The sequence below is a fragment of the Prunus persica genome, chromosome G6 (assembly GCF_000346465.2).
Source record: "Prunus persica cultivar Lovell chromosome G6, Prunus_persica_NCBIv2, whole genome shotgun sequence".
In the NCBI taxonomy this organism is placed as follows: Eukaryota; Viridiplantae; Streptophyta; class Magnoliopsida; order Rosales; family Rosaceae; genus Prunus; species Prunus persica.
In genome coordinates, this window is record NC_034014.1 from 13640604 (window position 1) to 13662749 (window position 22146).

At 38.3% G+C, this 22146-nt stretch overlaps 1 protein-coding gene and 1 non-coding gene across 6 annotated transcripts; one reads left to right on the forward strand and one right to left on the reverse strand.

The window, feature by feature from the left end:
- Window positions 9140-21830, reverse strand: LOC18774203 (la-related protein 1A). Of its 5 annotated transcripts, none has more exons than XM_020565531.1 (15): window positions 21240-21830; window positions 19718-20246; window positions 19299-19470; window positions 18704-18794; window positions 18468-18539; window positions 17447-17991; window positions 16246-16327; window positions 15120-15224; window positions 14709-15049; window positions 14316-14459; window positions 14068-14131; window positions 13400-13545; window positions 13130-13234; window positions 10474-10558; window positions 9697-9783 (listed from the first exon to the last, which is right to left on the reverse strand). In XM_020565531.1, exons 1-14 carry the CDS (start codon window positions 21468-21470, stop codon window positions 10510-10512), a joined length of 2676 nt encoding a protein of 891 aa, XP_020421120.1. In that variant the 5' UTR covers window positions 21471-21830; the 3' UTR covers window positions 9697-9783; window positions 10474-10509. The 5 variants fall into 5 exon arrangements, 4 of the variants coding, with proteins under 4 accessions (XP_020421119.1, XP_020421120.1, XP_020421121.1 ...); XR_002272011.1 differs by lacking the exons at window positions 9697-9783; window positions 10474-10558 and adding exons at window positions 10586-11070; window positions 11189-12041; XM_020565530.1 differs by lacking the exon at window positions 10474-10558 and having other exon boundaries at window positions 9140-9783; window positions 21240-21829.
- TRNAM-CAU lies at window positions 11929-12002 on the forward strand. The gene has a single exon. It is a non-coding gene; the product is annotated as a tRNA-Met (tRNA).

Below are 22146 nucleotides of genomic sequence, written 5' to 3' on the forward strand. Positions count from 1 at the left end.
CAAGTCAAACAAATATTTTTTGTTGACGACCCGATGCATCGTGGTTGGTCGGTAGTGTTATCAATGCCTAATAGAGAATATAATGATGTTATTGGTGATGAAGTCTTAGGTGATGTGATAATTGAGTGTGAGCCATTTACTAGAGGGATGCCAAATGTTGACACATTTGATGAACTGGTGGGTGAGTTAGGTGGTCAAAATATTCGAGATGGGTGTGAAGATATATGGATTGAATGATGCTTATGTAATTGGCAGTGTATGACATTAATTTTGTAATATATTGTAATGTGATTTCTTCACTTTCTACGTTCAAATAAAACACGACGTTATTGTGAACCAGTTATTCAGCATATTTACCGACGTCTTAAAGCAACGTAACAATGAAGAACCACGACGCTATTGTGAAGCAATTATTCAGGATATCACGTCGGGAAAGGATTAAGAACCGCCATGTAATTCAAAATAACACGACTCCAATCCCATAATACCGACGTCTAAAAAACGAGATATATAATCTGAACGTTAAAAAATACGACGTCATCATACATTTTCCACGTCGCAAGTTCTTTTATAAACGAAGAGGAACGAAATGAATTCCGACGGTAATTCATTATAACCGCCGTCTAGTATCAATTAAACGACGTTATTTGTAATACGGCTCTCATCATAATCAACGCCGTCTATATGTTCTGTAATACGGCTCTCATTTATTTGAAACCGACGTTGTTTAGAAGTTCAACGTCGTATATATTAATAAGTGCGTTGTGAGTAATGAATACATATAAATACAACGTCGACTATATAAATGCCACCGACGTTGTTTCGCATTTCAACGTCAACTATATAAATACATACGTCGTAAATAATGACACTGACAACTATTTCCACGTCATCTTTTTTAGAAAAATCGAAGTGGAAAATTTATTTCACGACGGTTGTTTGTAAATAAGAGACGTAGTAGATTTCAATAACGTCGTCTTCTCATGTATTTAAAGACGTCATATTTTTTCTTGTCGTAAAAATTATATTTAACGGCGTAGTGTTTTAGTTGTCGTCGTTGTATGTCTATCTTGCGGCCTTGTTCTTTTAATATGTGTCATATTTTACCTTTTTAACGACGGTGATTTATTTGAGTTGGTCGTCTATTCTCATCCTCGACTATTTTTTAGAACTTTAGCAGACTAAACACGTTTGTTTTTATTTGTTTTCGACGTTGTTTTATTTAACAACGTCTAATATTTATCGTCGTTGTTTGTTTCTGAAAATAGGACGTATAAATTTTGTAATACGACTCTCATATATTTGTAACCGACGTTGTTTCGTTGTTCAACGTTTACTCTATAAATACATACGTCGTAAATAATGACACTGACAACTATTTCCACATCATCTTTTATAGAAAAATCGAAGTGGAAAATTTATTTTACGACGGCTGTTTTTATATAGGCGACGTAGTAGGTATCAATAACGTCGTCTTCTAATGTATTTAAAGACGTCATATTTTTTATTGTCGTGAAAATGATATTTAACGGCGTCTTATTTTAATTTTCGTCGTTGTATGTCTATCTTGCGGCCTTGTTCTGTTAATATGTGTCATATTTTTCCTTTTTAACGACGGTTTTTTAGAGAGTTGGTCGTCTATTCTCATCATCGACTGCTTTTTTAGATCTTTTTGCAGTACAAAGACGTCGTTTTGTATTTGTTGATGACGTTGTATATTTTAACAACGACGGTGATTTAGCGTCGTGGTTTATGAGGGAAAAGATGACGGTGGATTCCACGACCATTGAAAAACCAAATACACGACGGTGATTTACCGTCGTCTTTTTGCTTTTTTGTAGTAGTGTTGCCATGGTATGTCTTGATTTGCTTTACTTCGCGTGAATTTATTTATTTTTTTGTTCGTGATTGACAGACTTCTATATTCTACTTACAGTTGACGTGATTAGTAAAAGGTTTGATCTCGAGCTGGACATGGCTAAAGTTCGCCAAGCCATAAACATCCTATAGAAAATTCGCGAGTGGCATTGGTTGTTGAGCGAGCAAAAAAAGGTGGTCTGCCCCCAACTAAAGATGTTGAGATGGAAACAACATGATCTTGACTCGAATGATCAATTTGATGAAAGGGAGGAGTCCTCAACCGGTGTTTTTGAAAAGAGGAAGCATGTTCCTGAGGGATCCAATGATGAAGCTAATGTCGGTGCTTACAAGCTGGGCTACTTGGATTTTAAGAAAGGGGCTGCTTCACTGTACCTCATTAGAGATGAAAAGGTTGAGTTGCTTTTTCCAGAGGAGTCTCCTGTTGAAGGTGAGCAAGATACCGTCACAAACACAGATGCAGCTGAGGAGTAGGTAGCCGATGAGGCTGGAGCCGGAAAACATGTTGCTGAGGAGAATGCAACTGAGGAGTAGGTAGTCGATGAGGCTGAAGCCGAAGAGAATACGACAAAGGAGACTGGAGCTGAGGAATACGTCAACAAGGAGGAGTCTCTTACTGAAGTCTCAAAGTAGATGAAGTCTAAGAGTTAACCACTTTATATGTTATGCTAAACTTGGGCCTATTGGCCGCTTATTAATATATTTATTTATGGATCTGTTGATCGCCTGTTGTTTGTTGAGTTTTGGGTTTGTTGACTGTTTTTTGTCGCCTGTTGGCATTTTGAATGTGGGTCTGCTGATCGCTTGAGTGGCCTGCTCGCACTTTGAATGTGGGTCTGTTGACCACTTAGTTGGGAAACTATAGCTGGAGCTGTGAGTTGTTTCTTACTTGGGTCTGCTGACTGCTTGGTTGGACAACTATAGCTGGAATTGTGAGTTGTCTCTTACATGGGTCTGCTCACCTCTTGGTTGGGAAATTGTAGCTGGAGCTATGAGTTGTCTCTTACATGGACCTGTTAGCTGCTTGGTTGGGCAACTATAGCATGAGCTGTGAGTTGTCTCTTACATAGACGTCCTGGCCGCTTGGTTGGGCAACTATGGTCGGAGCTGTGAGTTGTCTCTTATTTGAGGGATAATAAGCTTGACTGACTATAGGAACAAATATTTCGGCATCTAATCACAAGGCATTACGTGGATAAGAAGAATATCTCTTAGGTTAATATAAAGTCTGACGGATAGAGCAACCCCTTTCAACTGATTTCTTTCAAGATCCACCTACAAATGCAGACCATTCTTCAACGCCCTAAAGAAAAGACAAAGAGACAAGTGGGATGAAAAGGGCAAAGCAGCCTACCAAGACTTAAAGGCATACCTGACTTCACCTCCCCTGCTTTCAAAACCTAGCCAGGCGAAGATTTTTCACCTACCTGATGTTGTCCAACTCAGCAATCAGCTCAACTTTCATTTGAGAAAAGCGGGGGGCACGACATCCGGTATTCTACAAGTCAAAATCTCTCCTCAATGTAGAAACTCGCTATTCCAAAAATGGAGAAGCTCATTTTCTCCTTTGTAGTTTTCCGCAAGAAAGTTAAAACCTTATTACCAAGCTCACTGGATCATTGTCATGATCGAATTTCCTTTGAGATTGATTCTCTACAGCCCTGATGCAACTCAACGACTTATGAAATAGCTATCGAACTCAGTCAGTACGACCTCCTCTACTGGCTGAAGACTACTATAAAAGCCCATGCTTTAGCAGATCTCATTGCAGAGTTCACTCCATCAGCCAAATAAGAGAAGTTGGTCATCAAAAACAAGGAAAGTTTGAGAGCATACAAGGCCCTTCCGCTGATCCTGACCTACCCAAAGAAAAATGGTAGTTGCCCATAGACGGAGTGTTCAATCACAATAGAAGTATAACAAGCATCGTCATAATCTCCCTGGGCGGAACTTTGTTGGAGCAAGCCATCGCACTTGGCTTCCTAGCTTCAAACAACAAAACTGAGTACGAAGTATTGCTCGTTGGTCTGCGCTTAGGAAGAGAATTGTCGATCAAGAGGTTAGCCATCTACTCAGATTCCTAGCTGATCACCAATCAAGCTTCAGGAGAATACATGGCGAAACACCCAAGGATGATCCAATACCTTGACAAAATTCAAAAGCTTTTTGAAGGCATTCCCTACCTTCACCATTTAACAAGTTCCCCGGGTAGAGAACACACATGTAGATACACTAGCAAGCCTAGGATCAGCGTTGGACACCCAGTTAGACATTCAATTATGGTCGAGCACCTTGATCAGTCAAGCATCGAAGAGGTAGAGTAGCCGGACCTAATACAGATCAATGAGGACCTCAGTTGGCAAGACCCCATCCTTGATTACTTGGTTAAAGAAAATTTTCCAAGAAAGAAGTTCGAGGCTAGAAAAATTGAGCAGAAAGCTGCAACATACTACATGAAGGACAACAAGCTTGTTTATAGATCAGATTCTGATCCCCATCTCACCTACATCAAGTACCCGTAAACTCTCGAAGTGCTATGTAAAATCCACGATGGCGAGTGTGGCAACTACTCTGGGATAGATCACTCACCTAGAAAGCATTAAACATAGGTTACTTCTGGCCTACCAAGCACTATGACTCTACAGAGTATGTCAGAAGATGTGATCGATGTCAATGCTACAAGTTGGTCCTAAGTCTATTAGCCGAGGTGTACCATCCGTAGAACAGTCTATGGCCATTCATGCAATGGGCCATTGACTTAGTGGGTCCTATATCACCGACTACTTTACTAAATGGATTGAGGCTGAAGCTCTATCCTCTACTAAAGAAGCCGATGTGGAGTGATTTGTCTACAAGAACATCATTTGTCGGTTCAGCTGCCCACAAACGCTAGTCACCATCAACGAATCTCAATTCATTGGTAAGCAGATCATCGAATTATTTTCCCAAAGATTGAGAGGTGCAGAGGGAAAATGGGTAGACAAGCTGCCTAGAGCCCTATTGGCTTATTGCACTATCAAAAGGAGATCAATCGGTGAAATCCCATTTTCCTTAGCCTATGAAACTGAAGCAATCATTCCTCCTCATATCATTGTTCCATCCATGAGCATTGAGATGGGCAGGAATGATTAGAATTTTGAGTAGATGAAGACCAACCTTGACTTGCTCTAGGAATAATGGGAACATGTCATCGTTTGAGTTACAGCTTATCAATAGCAATTGATGTCCTACTACCACAAAGGAGAGCAACTTAGTTCCCAGCAGATGAATGAGTCCACTCCACTTGAGTTCAAAGAAAGTTAACATTTTCATTCAATGAAGTGTTTGGGAAAAATAACCCTCGATAGAGGAAGGCACCCTTCAAGTAAGGGTGGATAAAAATAACCATTGACAGAGGAAGACACTTTTTACGTAAGTGGTGGGTAAACATCCAAGTATCTTAAGGGAGACGCATGCCAAGCAGACCGTTGTCCAAAAGTATCCTCACGAAAACGCATGGTAATTACAAATAAAGCATCCTCTGGGAGTCGCAGAATAACCGCCATAAGCGTCCTAAGGAAGAAACATGACAACTGCTAAAAGCGTCCTAAGGGAGACGCATGACAACTGCTGAAAGCATCCTAGGGGAGACGCATGCCAAACAGGGCAACGTATGAAAAGCATCCTAAGAGAGACGCTGGACGACCGCCATAAGCGTCCTAAGGGAGACACATGCTTCTGTGTAAAAGTTTCCTAAGAGAGATAGATGACAACTGCTAAAAGTGTCATAAGGGAGAAGTAGACATTTATCCAAAAAAGTCCTAAGGGAGACGCATACATCTATCCAAAAAAATCCTAAGGGAGACGTAGGACAATATCCAAAACATGCTAAAGGAAAAACAGAAGAACACCCCTCAGGTAGTTGGTGGGTAAATATTCAAGCAGAACACTGGAGCGGTTCGCAAGACACAGTGCAAATTGAAGTTAAAGAAAGAACTGAAGTCTTCATAACAAAAGTGATCGACTGGCCAGAGTTCAATAAAGAACAGGTGATCAGCAGATCCAGATGTTCAAAAATATCAGTGAGCAACCGACATGCCCAAGTTCAGCAGATCAAATGAAGTGGTCAACTGAGACTAATACTTAAAGCTATGAAGCTTCAAAGAAGAAAAAAATCTTCATCTACTTTGAGACTTTAGTAGGAGACTCCTCTTTATTGACGTCCTCCTAAGCTACAGTCTCATCAACTGCATTTCTCTTCAGCTCCTATGTCATCGACCACCTGCTCATTAGCCTCGGCTACATGCTCATCAACTGCAGCCACCTACTCATCAGCTTTGGCTACCTACTCCATAGCATTAGCCTCTACCTTATCAGCTACTCCCTCTTTGGCTTCATCCTCCTTGATTGCAAGCTTATTAACCACCGCCTCACCAGCTACCTGCTCATCGGTCGTATTTATGTTCATGATGGTATCCTTCTTAGCTCAAGCAGAAGACTCCCTTTAAAAAAGCAGCTCAACCTTTCCATCACTAATTGGGAACATGCTTCCTCTTTCAGACGCACCGGTCGATGACTCATTCCTTTCATTGAGTTGATCATCCGAGTCGAAACCATGATGTTTCCATCTCTCAAAATCCCCAGCTGGGGGGCAGACCACCTTCATACTATCAAGGCCTGACAAGCTTTGGCCATGTCCGGTTTAAGATCAAGCCTTTTACTAATCTTGTCAAACTGCAAGCAGAAGACAGAAGACGGTTGGCCATAAGAACTCACATTAACAAAGCTTTGGATATATGGGTAAAGTAGATCAGCAGTTCGAGACATACCATAGCAAGACATTGCACCTGTCGACTAGCTCAACAGCTACCCAGTCCAAGCTAACCTAAACACAGCATAGCTGCTCGGCCAATCTCATGATATGCCTATACACCAAGCATGAATCTCAAAAGTCTCCTCCCTTCAGGAGCCCAAATCACAAAAGGAGCCCAACCTTCAGAAGGAAGCCTAGATGCAGTTGGAAAGCCTGATAAATATTTCCCATCTCCTTCATGCCACATAAGCGCGATGTAGAAACTGGGGGGCATTTGTGGGAACAAATATTTTGGCATCCAATCACAAGGCGTCACGTGGATAAGAAGAATATCTCTTAGGTCAATAATTGTGCTCCATTTAATTCGCCAATTATTTAGACAAAAAATAGAGATATCATCATCAATTAGGGATTTGATTCTTATTAAAATCCCTAATTGACTTAATCTCTCCATTTAAGGGAAAGAATAATTTCCTTCCTTACAGGAATTATTCTTTGAAAAACCTTAGAAGGCTAGAGCACTATAAATACATGGCTACATCACACATATGAGGTAATCTAATTTATACCCTTGAAATGCCCTCTCTCACGCCACTCTCTTCTTCACGGCTCTGGCTACTCTCATACATGGCTTACGCATATGAGGGCCTTTGGCCAAGACTCCCCCTGGTATAGTCTATTTACTCCAGTCTTTTTCGCAAGGATTGAGGAAGATGAGAGAGAAGGAAGATCGAAAATCGAGGAATCAACCCGTGAATATTCCCCTTGCAGAATTTTGCTCAAACACTGAACTCCTTCATGGATTTCTAATATATAAAGTCGAAACTCGTACATACTTAGTGGGAATAGAAAATCAACAGGAGTTAAAATTCTATTATCCTTAGGAATCATACGGAAAGGTGTCATGGGTTACATGATTAGAGTCCATTTTAATTGTTTTGATGCTAATTTGACAGATATGGATGTCCAATTTAGAGTTTTTCTTCTTGTAATAGGTGTCATGGGTTACATGATTAGACATGGATGTTTGTCATGACTTATGTGGTTGTTTTGCAGGTCTTCCCAAGAACTTAATGGGCTCTTATTATCTTAATTCTATTACTAGGGATGGAGTGGGTTGGTAATAAGGATACTTTTGGTATGATCAAAGATGAAGAAGTATCAAATAAATTAGGAAAAATCAATTGCTAACATGGAGAGTAATTAGGAATAACATGCTAAGGAAATTGGGTAGAACTTGAATCTCACCACCTTATTTTTATACGCTTGCTTTTATTTATTGTTTTTAGTTAATTAATCATTGAATCTCATTATTTAACTGTTCAAATAAAGTCTAGAGTTAATCACAATTAGTACTTGGTAAATTAAATCACTCTTTGAGGGAACGATATTTCACTTATCTCTAAACTATTGTGTGATTCATACGCTTGCGAAATTGCTCAACAACTTCCATTACCATGATTTAAGTATGTTATCATATTGATGTTCACATAAATCTTAGCACCAAAGGCTTCATGTGCAACATAAGGTCTTTTCCTCAGTCAACAAACTTTTAATTTAAACCTAGCCGAAGAAGATATGCAAAATTGGGTTGCAAACAATAGGACTATTATGGGTGCTTCATTCTTAAAGTACTACTTTTGGACTCTGATCACAATTGATTGCGCCCCACATGAAGTGGAGAGGAAAGCAATTACCCATCATTCCTTCCTTTATACTCTGATGTTTGCTTGCTACCAACACCACATGAACTCAACGTGTAAAGCAATCATTCAATATTCATTCATTTTTGACTTCTGATCAGTAGCCCTTGGAGTTTTCCTTCACCAAAAAAACCTGAAAACAAGTGAAAAGTAACAGCTAAAAGGAGAATAACGTTAGTGGGACTACTTGAAAGAAAAAGGAAAAAGGTGCATGTGATTAGGATCCAAAGAGATTTAAGAAAAGAAAGAAAATTTACCCACAACTTTCTTATCTGCCAAGTTATTTTAAAGTGGACTCTAGTACAACCAGACAGTGATTCTTAGCATGTGGTTTTAGCCTTTTTCTTTTTCTTCTGTTTCGAAATAATTTTTTATTTATAAAACTACAATTACTTATTATTATTAGTAAGCAACTGATCTATTGCAGGGACATGAAAGTGTTGGCACTAAAGATAAAAATGCATAATGCATTGTACCTGACCCCAAAAAATGCATAATGCATTTTACAAAATTGTTGCTGTTGATGTCTCCATCTTATTGTTGGAGCATGTGGTGGTGTGGGCCTTGGATTTTGGTTTTGTCTATTTTGGTGTCGCTTGCATAAAAGAGAGACTGCTTTTGTTAAAAATAAGGTTTTAGCAAATTCAGGACTTAAGTCCGTGATTGACGGTGCTAGAAAGTTTAGAAAGTAGGGAAATTTTGACTCGTTTGTGCTTGAAAACGGGCAGCAATTTACGAAGCGAATCACAAGAAAATATGAATAAGATGCTGAACCAACAAAACAAATTCAATATCAGTCATTTATTGGTCAATTTTCACAAGGTCTAAACTACAAGTTCCCTTTCTTTTGGGTTTTCTTTTCCATCCCTCTCTCTCGCTCACTCTCTGTTTTTTTTTTCCCCTCAACAAAATTGTTTTCTTTTCCTATGTACAAGTTACAATCCAGAGGACTGAAATGATTGAGAAAAAGCAAGCGCCACCTCTTCAAGCTTTCAGATAACTCCAATAAAAGATAGAGCCGGGAGCCCCAAAAACCTTGAACAAAAAACTGAGCAGTCAGCAGCCCTCTCTCCCTCACAAGGTGTAAAATCCATCAATACATAATATACAGAAATCATCTCCTTTCTTTGCCTCCTTTAACCTAAAAAAGCTGCGACTTGTCTCCCTCGTAAAGCTGTCAGAATTGTCTTTCAAAATTGGAATGCCATCAATTCAATGTCGCTGGGGGATTGATTATAGGCATTACTTGCTACTGGCTACTGATGACTCCTCTATTTCATCATAGTGGCTCTCTCTTTGGCACGGAAGTCATCCAAGCTACGGTATACTTCCCTGAGCAAACGATCCAATTCTGGATGTTTCATTAGAGGCTCTTTCTGATCCCGTTGTTCACGATAATGATGAAATGCCCTACACATACACAAGGAATTCAAAATATAAAAAGCTACTTAAATGCACATGCTTGGACGACAAAAGGATTACTAGCCAATCACCTATAATTCAAATTCAGTTCAGAACAGTTATACATGAAAATGACATAATTAAAGATCTTCAATTCCTTATGAAACGAGAGCATTTAAACAAAATTTAATACTTATAGTTAATGTTAGCTTTGTTATATGTATTCATCAATATAAGTGAAAGTGAGCCCTTCTATAAATCCTCTAAACTAAACGTTTTCATCTCCTTTGTATTATTACCAATTACCACAATATCATCTACATAAGGCTGCAAGTAATAAAGTCTAAACAGACTGGTTGTGGTGATATCCGTACTTCCTCATAGATTGCATAACTATGCCAAACCAAGCTTTAGGATGTGCTTCAACCTACACAGTGATTTTCTCAACCTACATGCACTTGCGCTTTAAAAAATGGTAGCAAAACTAGGAAAGAATTCCATTCACACTTCCTCAAGAACCCTGGGAAGAAAATCCTTCATATCAAAATGCTGGAGGCCAATTCCAAATCTGCAGCCAAGGATAGTAGAACCCGGATGGTATTGATCTTAGCCACAAGTTCAAATAATTCTTGACAATCTATTCTACAAGTCCATGCATAACTCTTCAATTGTTTTCGACCTTCGAATAAAACCGTCTACCTTCTGCTTCACCTACATATCTCCATTTGCAACCAACTACAAGTAGAGTTCTTTTCGAGACCTTCCATTCCTCAGCCACAGCAGCCTTCCAATTAGATTTTTCAGGAACATAAGGTGAGACATAGAGGACCAGGTCACAAAATCTTTATAAGATGGCGATAAATATTGATAAGACAAATACAGATGGTGACAAACAATAAGACACATGCTTAGATATAGGTTATGGTACAAAATTACCACAAAACTAAAACAATAATGAGGAGACTTGTGTTCACAGGAAATGGTAACCAGCAGCATTAGTCCCCTTGCTGGGAATCGAGTATCATTAACATGCACGTCCGTATCAGTTAAATCAATACCAAAAGGTCAACACATGGGTTGGATTCTGCAAACAACTTCAGGATTCACATGAATGGCAATTGATTGGTCAGTTGATTATTAGTCAACAGGTGCCTTAAGTGTCCAATTCACTACTTCCACGAAAGCATGGTTACCAACTACATCTCTGAAACTTTGGTAACTTATACCAGAACCTCCCTTAATCACACCACGCTCCCCCTGAAGAGAAGTTTCTGGTTCTCCTAAAATGTTTCTTCCCTAAATGAGATATCACCAAAAACAAACATTTTCAGCAAAGGACAGTGATAAAACTTTCCATTCTAAGTGGCAGAATATCCCAAAGATGTACACTTAAGGATACATGGATCAAACTTACCCCAGTGTTCTTTGTGGACATGGATATTCTAACAGAACCAAACACCTTATCAGGAATAGAGAGCTAAAATGGGACTGGGCTAAGAACCAAAAAGGGGCTTTGACGAAATTTAATTGATAAGATATGCAGTCGGGAGTTGCATCCCAAGCAGAGAGCTAACCTGAAATGGGATGCATTTGAATAAAAGAACGAACACAACCGAAGAACTACAATTGAAACAAGACCAGGATTTATAAGAAGAGCAAGAAAAAACAAGATTATATCTCATAAAATGAAAAGGGAACCAACAACAAAAAGTCAAACGACTTCGGGCATGGCCAGCTCCCATAGCGTGACGGGTGGCGCGTTCAAGGCTTGGGAACAAATTCACCGCCATATGGCTGACTGGCGATTACTAGCGATTCCGATTTCATGTAGGCGAGTTGCAGCCTACAATTCGAACTGAGGACGGGTTTGTGGAGTTAGCTCACCCTCGCAGGATCACAACCCTTTGTCTTGGCCATTGTAGCATGTGTGTCGCTTAGGGCATATGGGGCACAATGACTTGACGTCATCCTCACCTTCCTCCGGCTTATCACGGGCAGTCTGCTCAGGGTTCCAAACTCAAAGGTGGCAACTAAACACGAGGGTTGCGCTTGTTGCGGGACTTAACCCAACACCTTACAGCACGAGCTGACTACAGCCAAGATTTCATTTCAATTGGAATTTGGTTATTCACCATCTACGAGGATCCCCGCTAAGCATCCATAGCTGAATGGTTAAAGCACCCAACTCATAATTGGCGAATTCGTAGGTTCAATTCCTACTGGATGCACGCCAATGGGACCCACCAATAAGTCTATTGGAATTGGCTCTGTGTCAATGGAATCTCATCATCCACAAATAACGAATTGGTGTGGTATATTCATATCATAACATATGAGCAGTAAGAACTAGCATTGTTATTGAGTCTAAAACTCATAGGGAAGAAAATAGATTTATGGATGTAATCAAAAATGCGTTACCCCAGAAAGATCGAGAAACATATATAGCAAAAAAGATCAATAACCTATATACCCCTAAGAGACGCCAATTTTTATGCATAGAAACACCATCCTGTTAGGGTGTATATTTTCCTTGAAGGAAAAAAACACAGTTTATTACAAGAAAGCTATGTGCAAAAACGTAGATGAGCCACAAGGTCTCCATATACAGCCAGTCAAGTCTTGGAGTGGGGTTATAGGCTAGCATTGGTACAAGTAAAATTTCAAGGCCAAACAATCACAACAATGGCAGCAACAACAGGGAGGCAAGGCAGCATCCAGTGAACTATTCCATCTAAACCAAGTCTAGCAAGTAAACCTTAAATTTCTGCAGTCTGATACCATGCTATGATGTTAGATAAATCAATTTTTCTTAATCATCTTCATTTATGAAATTCTTTTTACAGCACGAGATTTCATGGAAATTAATCAAAGTCTTATTAACCTAATCACAAAATTAGGAAATCAATTTTTTTTTTTTTTGAATAGAAACATTGTACTGATAATCAAGATGAAAAATCCTCGATCAAACAAGAAGACCAAAAAAAAAGAAAGAAAGAGAGAAAAAAAAAAAATTGATTACAGGAAATCAATATTTTAATACACAAGGTTTCATGGAAATGAACCAAAATCTAGTTAACTGTATCAAAACACTGGTAAATTTTCTAATAGGAAATCCAATTTATTTAGTTATTTTATTTTTTATAATGAAGGTTAAGAATCTATAATTGACTATCCACTCCTCTTTCCATTTAATAACAAATTATTTTAATGTTTAATTCTTTCCTTCAAACATCAACAGAATTCTTAACCGAAAACAATATAATATGCTACAAAAGAACACCAAGCTCAAAGAAAAAAGCAGCCGATCTGCATAGACATCAGAAAGTTAAAGGAAGCTAGTTTTAAGAATAGTTACCAATACTTTTCAAGGCCATAGAGATTGCCTTTATGGTAAAACTCAACTGTGAGCTGTTCAAAGTCCTTATACAGATCCTCTCTAAAATCCTTCTCCAAACCATAACTGAAATAAGAATACATAGACCCACACATTAGTGCTAATGTACTGAAGAGAGAAACATACTTAGAATTCTTTGTTAAATAACTGAAAACACTAGTGAAGCTTAAAATTCAAGTGGGGACTGTAAATATTACTAAAACAATGTAAAGAGCACAATTTACCACTAACCTATAGAACCTGAAAAGGCACTCGACTCCATAATTATAACCAGCAGCAGCATCTTCATGTGCGTATTTCCGGAACTCATCATACATCGAAGAGTTGAACATGCTTCTTAGGAAATAAGACCAAAATCTATAGAGAGTATTCATTTCCTGCGTGGAAAGTAACAAGAAACACATCTCTCACTGCAAATCATGGTTATTGAAAAGAGACATGCATAAAAATCCAGACAATTTTATGTAGACAAACATGCATGACAAACTAAAATGAAAATCCCATTCGTATACTTCAGGCGTGGACCGAAACAGAGGCAGTGGCATTGACATTTAAAGTAACTGCCTTGAAACTCAATTGCAAAGAGAAACAGTTCAGTTACATCCTCACAAACAAACGTAAAGATACAACACTTACGTGGAGGTGGATTTGCAACTTTGATGAGTATAGCCAAGAAATCAATTAGCAATTCGTATAACAGAGGATAAAGAATACAAAATTATGTGGGATTGATTTCAGAAGAAATTGAATACTAAATTTAGGCGACAACAATCTAATCATAAATTAAAGCTTTCAACCAATAGAAAAATATTAAAAAAACTACTCTCATTTTTTTTCTTCTTTTAGTATTCTTGGAAAATGAAGTTCATATGACAACATAAGTTCAGATAAAAGTCTACCTCACTGCATCCAATTCCCAACTTCTTCCTGTCATTTAGGCAACGCTTATGATACTTTAGGTACCTAAAAGGAAAGGCAGCCATGTTAGATAACAAATTTATGCTCTCGCTCTCTCTCTCTCTCTCTCTCTTCCCCAACCCACTTTGCCCCCTGTCCTTTCTCTATCTGTCTCCTCTATTTCTGTATCTAACACACACACACACACAAGCATGTACACAGATCAAAATTACAAAATTACATCCCTTACTTCTGTTGTTTAAAACCATTTTCTTCTAGAAGCTGATGACTTGGATGCTGAAATGGTGGAAATGACTTTGGCACAGAACCCATCGGTGGACTACTGCTCGAGAGAAACCCATGGGGAGAAACACTCAATTTTGAAGACCTTGGTCTGTAAAATTAAAATCATATTTGGATTAGCTTTGCGGAATCACATCACCTAATATGTTTTGACACTAAAACATTAGCTAAAACATTAGCTTGGTGTTGCGACTATTGTCCCTTGATTTCGAGTTTTGTTAACTACAATTTCTCATCTCACAAGTAAGAAAAACAACTTCTGAATCACGAGGTAGAATTACTCTACTGAAGAAACAAATCCAAAATGTCATAAACAAAATAACATTCATTTCTGACTAACCCATGACTTTCAGGAGGCGTGGAACTAAAGAAAAAGCCAACAGAGTTACTTGGTGGACTTTCTGATATGATTCCTAGAGAGTTCCGAGCAGTTCCATAATTTCTAAAGTTGCTTGAGAAGAATCTCTGTCTATGGGATGACTGCTGATTTTGGAAGTTTTTACTTTGCTTCTTCCGGGAATTAGCACTTCCAGACTCTTCAATGCCAATACTACAGTTAGATATTTCCCCAGGCTTTAATTTTGAAAAGCCTTTGCCAACGTTTGATAATCTTGAGTTTGCATCTCTATTTTCATAGCTGGAGCTGTTCCTTTTACGATTTGATCTCTTGGTTTTCAGTTCCTGCTAATTGATCATATGTTAGGGCAGTGAAAGTACAGTAATTAACAAACTCCATTGGGGTTTTCTCAACCTGCTCATAGAAGTAAAGTCCATCATTTATAGCAGATGCGAGCTCATTGGAAATGGTTTTTGATTCTTCATCTCCAGTTTTAGATCCTTCACCGACTCTACTATTCTGCACAGCAAACAATGAAATGTCAAAATTATCAAAATGCTAAAGACATTAAATTAAAATCCCATGCATGAAACAAACGTAAAAGGACCTCACATTCAAAAGACATAAGTTCAAGAAACATCTCTTTGTATGAGATGAGGCAGTTGTTGCATGATTCATTGGTAGACAAGCAGATTAACACTTTTGATACGACAAAGATGCCTTCACAGCATATAGAAAACATACATGCTCTAAATCGCTATTTAGGCATTAAAGGAGTTGCGAAACTAGACAAGTTAGTTGCAATAAATGAAAGTGAATCTGACTGGGATAAGTTTGTTTATTTTTTGGGAAGAATATCCTGATGTTACCCCTGACACATCACCCTTTTCGTCTTACCACACTACAATCTTAAGCACCGGATATACGTCTGACGAGGTTGTATTTGCACCAACAGAAAACAGATATCAAATAATACATCCAATAACTCAGGGGGGTCGCATTCCTATGTGCAATACTAATATTACTTGTTATGCGTCTTGAGAACATTATATAGAGTTTACGTCTGTTAGATAGAGCATCCAACAAACTTATTGGCTAAGTGGAGAGGCCCAAGACTTTTTATTTATCTATTCGATAAAAAACATAATTTCATTGGCAAGGAACAGAGCAACTCAGAGGACAAGTTATCCACTAGACTAGCTAGAAAACGCTAGCTAAATACAACTAAGACTGCAAAACATAGCTAAGCAACAGGACATTATGCATTGTCATACAAGGCTTAACTTTATCAATGCCACATACTCTCAACACACACCCTCATGTGTGGTGTAACTGGAGCCAAACACATGGACTGGACAACTCATGTTGTGTCACATGGAGTGCGTGTGGCCATTGGGCTTGACACGTGAGAATACCATGTTAGACTTTGTTGGTTTACCACTATTTGCCAGAGCTTAAGCATGAAATATTTAGATTTACTTACAATATGATAAGAGTAATCAGCTTTTTCAAATATACATTTTGTTACTTAATGGCATACCTGAGTGACAATTACAAGTCTCTGGACATCCTGATCATTGACTACAATCTCATCATCTTCATCATCAATCCTTTGGACACCACTGTCATATGAAGAACACATACAATTAGAGGCCGAGCAAGCAGACACTACAACAACGAAGCAGATAGTAAGCTTGCATACCAAATTGCATGATCATAGTATTGTAATTCTATCGAAGCAAGAATGCTTGGCCAGGATAAGCCAAAAATTTTAGGCTCCAAGTTCCAATTACATTAAATTGAATGGCACCAGTACAATTCAATCACCAGTTTTTAGTGCACAAACAAACAAAATGTATCCTGGAAGCATACTTTCATCAATAAAGAAATACGAAATAAAAAAAGAAATAAAAGAATAAAAGACTGCAGAAAAGAAGAAGAAATAAACGAGAGCAATAAATGTCCACGTGCAGAGAGTCACATAATTACAGGTCACAAGGTTTCCAACACAAAAGTCTTCAGATGATAAACAAGAAATTAAAAAAATTTAATTCTCCAGGACATGGTGATTGCTGAGAAACAACATTAAAAGAACGTCACTACAAGCACACCCCACTCCCCAAAAAACTGATGAAAAAATAAATAGTACTTGGTTTCTTTCTCAATATGGCTTTACAATATGAAATAATATTACATTCAGGCACATAAAAACCAGCAGTTGGAAATTTTTAGCTTCTTAGTAAATCCTAATTGCATATTAAAATATAATATACAAAGAGGGATTAAAAGATTGTCCTCTAGACAAAGATATCTCTTCTGGAAAAAGGTAAGTACAATTACTAGATATAGATACAGAACCGAGTCTTAGCGCACATTAGTACACTTGCGGAGACACTTTATCTATCTTTCCCAGAACTAACCAACAAATTTCAAATAATTCGTAATAAGCCCAAGTCTATTCATTGTCACACCAACCACATAGGAATGTGAGATTCGTATCTAAGTAATTTGAGTAGGTCAGATTACAAAAATGTTGTTGGTGCCTTTGTTATTTTCTTCAAAACCAAGTACACCTCACAATCCATTGGGGGCTAGCCCTACAGTACTTATGGTTCTCACATTTAACTAAACTCACCTGTTGCACCCTGGGGTCGCCACCTGTGGCCCCATAGAACGACATTGTACATAAAGCATATCAATCAAATACAAAAAAAAAAAAAAAAAAAAAAAACATTGAATACCTTCTTCTAACAGGAGAAAGATCATCCTTCTTTATTATTTTCTGCTCAAGCTCTAGCTCTTCATCCAGCATAAATGTGTTTGCAAAATCACTAGACAGGTCACCAACATTCTTCATATCCATATCTGACGGCATGCCTTCCACCCCATCATCATCGAGTCTTACACTTTCAATTCCCTCTGAGTGGTCTAGGCAGTCTGAGTAATGATTCATTTTGACAATTGAGGAATTGCAATTTGATTTAGAAGTCAACTTTCCACTTAAACCACCATTATAATCTTGTGATCCTCCATCAACCTGAACACCATCAGTGCTATGTTTGGTGTTTGATGGCATGCACAACATCAAAGTTTTTTCATCTGATGAAAGTTCAGCTTTTTCTTCGGAAGTGTTCCTTCTATCATCGCTGGAATCACTATTCTCAGGAGCATTGATAGACCTTTCTTGATGTTGAACCAGGGAAGTTTGTGGTTTGGATGTTAACATAGAGTCTGCAGAGGCTGCGGTCCACTTTGACCATTCATCACGTCTCCGTATCTTGTTAGCCTAATCACAGAAAAGAAGCAAAGCATTTAAAAACATCCATAACTTGTCAGCATATCTCTCAACTTCTCTGAATCCAACATCTTTCGTAATTTGTGTAGGCCACCAAAAGTACAAAGGCACCTCAACACAGGTAATTACATAAATGTTCCATTAACCTCAGATTATGACATTATGAAGGAAATTTTTCCATTTTTCATTACGGTGGCCTTCACTTCCAAAATGACATGAACCCCCAAACTTAGAAAGGAAAGATCTTTCTTTAAAAAAAATGAAGAAAAAAATAAAAAAAATAAAGTTAAATAAAACAAATGGGAGAGACAGGAAAAATCCATTGTCAGCAAACAATAGACCACAACAATAGATTGTCATTCCAGATTCACCATAAAAAATATTGTCTGGCTTTGCTGTACCATTGAGCATACAGTACAAGACAAGAAGACATAAAAATCAGGATAAGTGCTAGAAAGAAGATTAACCTGCACTTCTACAGTAGCTGAACCCAGCAGTGAATCAATGATAAACGTTATGTCTGTACACATTTTTTTAACCTGTAACACAAAATATAAAAAATTAGCTTATTTACATTATTGCAAGCTACAAAACAGGAGGGCATATATTATCTAATCTAATATATCACACAGCAAAACATCGGTAAAATTGATCAGCACGTATTACTTAGCTTCTATATATGCACTATGGTACCAAAACATACCCTTTTAAAGTCCGCAATTGTGGTTATTGGAACCCATCCTTCGTCATCCATCAATGAAATTAGGTAATGGTCATTCTTTAGATTTTCATCACTGCCAAAAGGAGATTAATAGAGTCAATTAATAATAAAAGCAACAACTGTAACATCTGTCTATACTATAAGAGAACACTCCTTGTCTTCTATGGTGTGCAGAAAGTCTGCAGATAACAGATAATTGCAATAAGTCAGTTAAAATCTGGGATACTTTTGTCTTTACATACAACCCCACTGTTTCTCTCACATCCTTATATTTCTCTTCCTCCAATAACTTCAACAAGCGCATGTGCTTACTTTTCTAGTATAAACAAATTCATTGCTTTTCATTGTAATAATGTATATTTTAAGAACTTCTCCAGGTCTAGGTCCATTGAATAGTCCCAACTTTTCAGAGAAGCTTCTTATGAGATCCAACTTTTTAGAGGGTCGAGAATGTGATTATACCACTCGTTGAAATCCAGATCTATTCACTTCTTGCTTTTTGAATTTATACTGCTCATTATAGAGAGTTGAAAATGTGCTTCACTATGGAAAAGCTTGACTTTCATAAGCAACTTACCTGAAATAATACTCTATTTGTTTAATAATATTGTCCCTCAATGAGAATGTATGTGTTTCTGAGGGTAGTAATGGAGCCCCTGGATTTAAAGGATGTGGCATAAAGCGAGGAGGATGAGGTCCTCTAATTGCGCCAGGTGGTGGAACTGGAAGATAGCATATGGGTGCAGGACCTGTGTAATTGATATGAACACGAATAAAACATAAGGTGATAAACAAAAAGTAAAAGATCAGCAGCAGCTGAGTGTTAGGAGATTCAATGAGCACATTGATTTCTCCATTTTTTCAATTAAGTAAATTCAAGTATACTGGTGACACTGGAAATAGTCAGATACCAAGGGGAAATGGAAAATTTGTTAAAAATAATACACATAATTGAAAACAAAATAAGACAGCACAGCACTGGCATGCTATAATTACCAGGAATGCTTGGGCCGACCATGAATCCTGGAGCTGGACCAAAAAAATGAGGTCTTAAGAAAGGCCTAGGTCCAACACCCTGTTGCACAGGAATGTTCTCTCTGGGGTTAAATGGTCGTTGATGATTCCAAGTATGATTCCAATGGCCACCAGGTTCTGGCAAATTGGGTCTTCTAGTAGAAAAATTGGCACTATAAGCATTTGGATTCCCTCGTGGTTGAGGCTGAACCGGTTGCACAAAAGCTTGCACTGGGGTCTCACATCCAGATTTTGCAATATGATTTTCAACACTTGGAATGGGTCCAGGGTATGGCTGGTAAGCATACCCAGAAGCAGCAATGTGTGGATGCTGTACCATAGTATGAAAAACAGGAGGAAGCGGTGGTTGATGGTAAGGTAAGGGTACTGGAAAAGGAGGTGCAGCATTTGGGTTGCGCCTAGGGCCTTTTTGGTGATATTGTGATGATGAATGCTTGTGTGAAGCATTAGAATTTCCAGACCCATTTGACTTCTGCTGCATGACAAATCCCTGGATGACCAATCAAAACATTTAAAAGCAAATACAGTTAATGACCAGATGAACTAAAGTAGCATGTATCTTTTTGTTTTTGAACTATTGCTCATTTTTAATAGGAATGAAATAAATTAATAAAATAACAATGTTCATGAACAGGTGGCAGGCCCTAACACTTGAAATTCTAAGTAACCAATCCAATGTTAAGCGTATCTCTCAAAGCACTAGTGCCAGACACATCAAGTAACCAGGAATGGCAGGACGGGGGAGAACAAGAAATCGAAGACTAGCGAGCCACTTTGGTAATGAATCTCTAAAAAATTTCTGTTCTAGTCCTTCAAGACAATGCAAAATCTGTATTTAGCAGGCCATTTAGAAGAACCTTTTTCAAGTAAATTCCAGTAAGTGCCCAAATATTCAGATACATGGACTGAGTATGTAACAGTTAAATTCTGGGTTATCCTAGTACAATATTAACTTTTGAAGGGTTGCCAAATATTTTTTTGAAAAAAAAGTGAAAAACATTTGCTTTGATTGTAATTTTGGTTTCGATTTTATTAAGCTCTCTAGTTACTAATCTTTTATTTTAAGTTATATTATACTCTGAGGTGTTTTCTTCAAAAAATACAATATTTAGGACATCTATAAAGACATGAATATGCGAATTTAATTTTCTTTAAATAATTTTTGCCAAACAAAAATGATAATTTAATTAATTACACAAATCTATTCTCCTAAGAAAAAATAAATAAATTATGCAAATAAAAATGACCATTTTCTAAGGTTTCAATGCAGAGATAAAACATTACTGAATTAGCCGTGCATATTCCATAGTTTTAAACTTTTCCAACATGTAGCAAACAGGTATGGGTTATTTTGTAGTTCTGCAGCTAAACAATAGCTCTCTCTTATCTTCATGGAAGCTGTCCCATGGAAAACCACTTATGGAAACAGACGGACCCTAAAAAAGATTCCAAGAAATCAAATGTTCAGCGATTGACAATTTACCTGAGGCGGCAAAGGAGACGGCTCTGCGGCTGGCGGCTTCGCCGCAGCATCTGTATTTTTGGGCCTGTGGGCGTCGGCCAGAGCAGGCCAGGACTCAGCCCCCATGACGGGAGCATCCTCGGCCGCCTTGGCGTCGACCGTGACCGGAGTCTTCCATGGGGACTTGGGCCCACCTCCATTGACATTGAGGTCCCTCTGGTCATCCCCAGCCTCATTCTCAGCCATCACCATCACTCCTCCGATCTCACCAAAACCGAAATTCCTTTCCTCTCCTTTCCTTTGCTCAACGAAGAGAACAGAGGCAGTGGCAGTCGCAGTCGCAGTGACACTGTTAAAGTGGTAAAATTGGGGGGAGGAGCGTGGAACAGAGTATCAAGATCTTCTTGGGCTGGTGGAGCAAGCTGCGATCAGAGCAAAACGCGCGCCTTGTAGTGTTTCATCCTGTCATGGGTTTGGTGGGCGCTAGGGTTTTAAGGAGAGTGACAAAGAGAGAGTGAGAGAGAGAGAGAGTTTGTGTAAGAGAGGAGAGAGAGATTGACAGTTGCGGTTGCGGACGCCAACAAAGTGCGCGAGCTGTTGAAAAGCGTGTGTAGGTTTTTTTGGGTCCTTTTTATATGACGATCTACTGACGCTGAGTCAATAGGGTGTTTGTCTATTGATAGACTACTGTTTGGCTACTTCCACACTATTACAGTTCTTCTCAACCTCTTATTTGGAAATTTATGCGGGTGTGGAAGCAGTCCAAAATGTGTCCGCAAAAGAAAGGGTGTAGGACCAATTTTTGGTATATTGGCAATTTCCTATTACAAAAATATAGAGTAGAGTAGGTATTTGAGTGTAACCTACAGTTTTTAAATGACATTCTGCTATCCGAGATCTGTGTGGCTCAGAGACAATACCAAGGTAT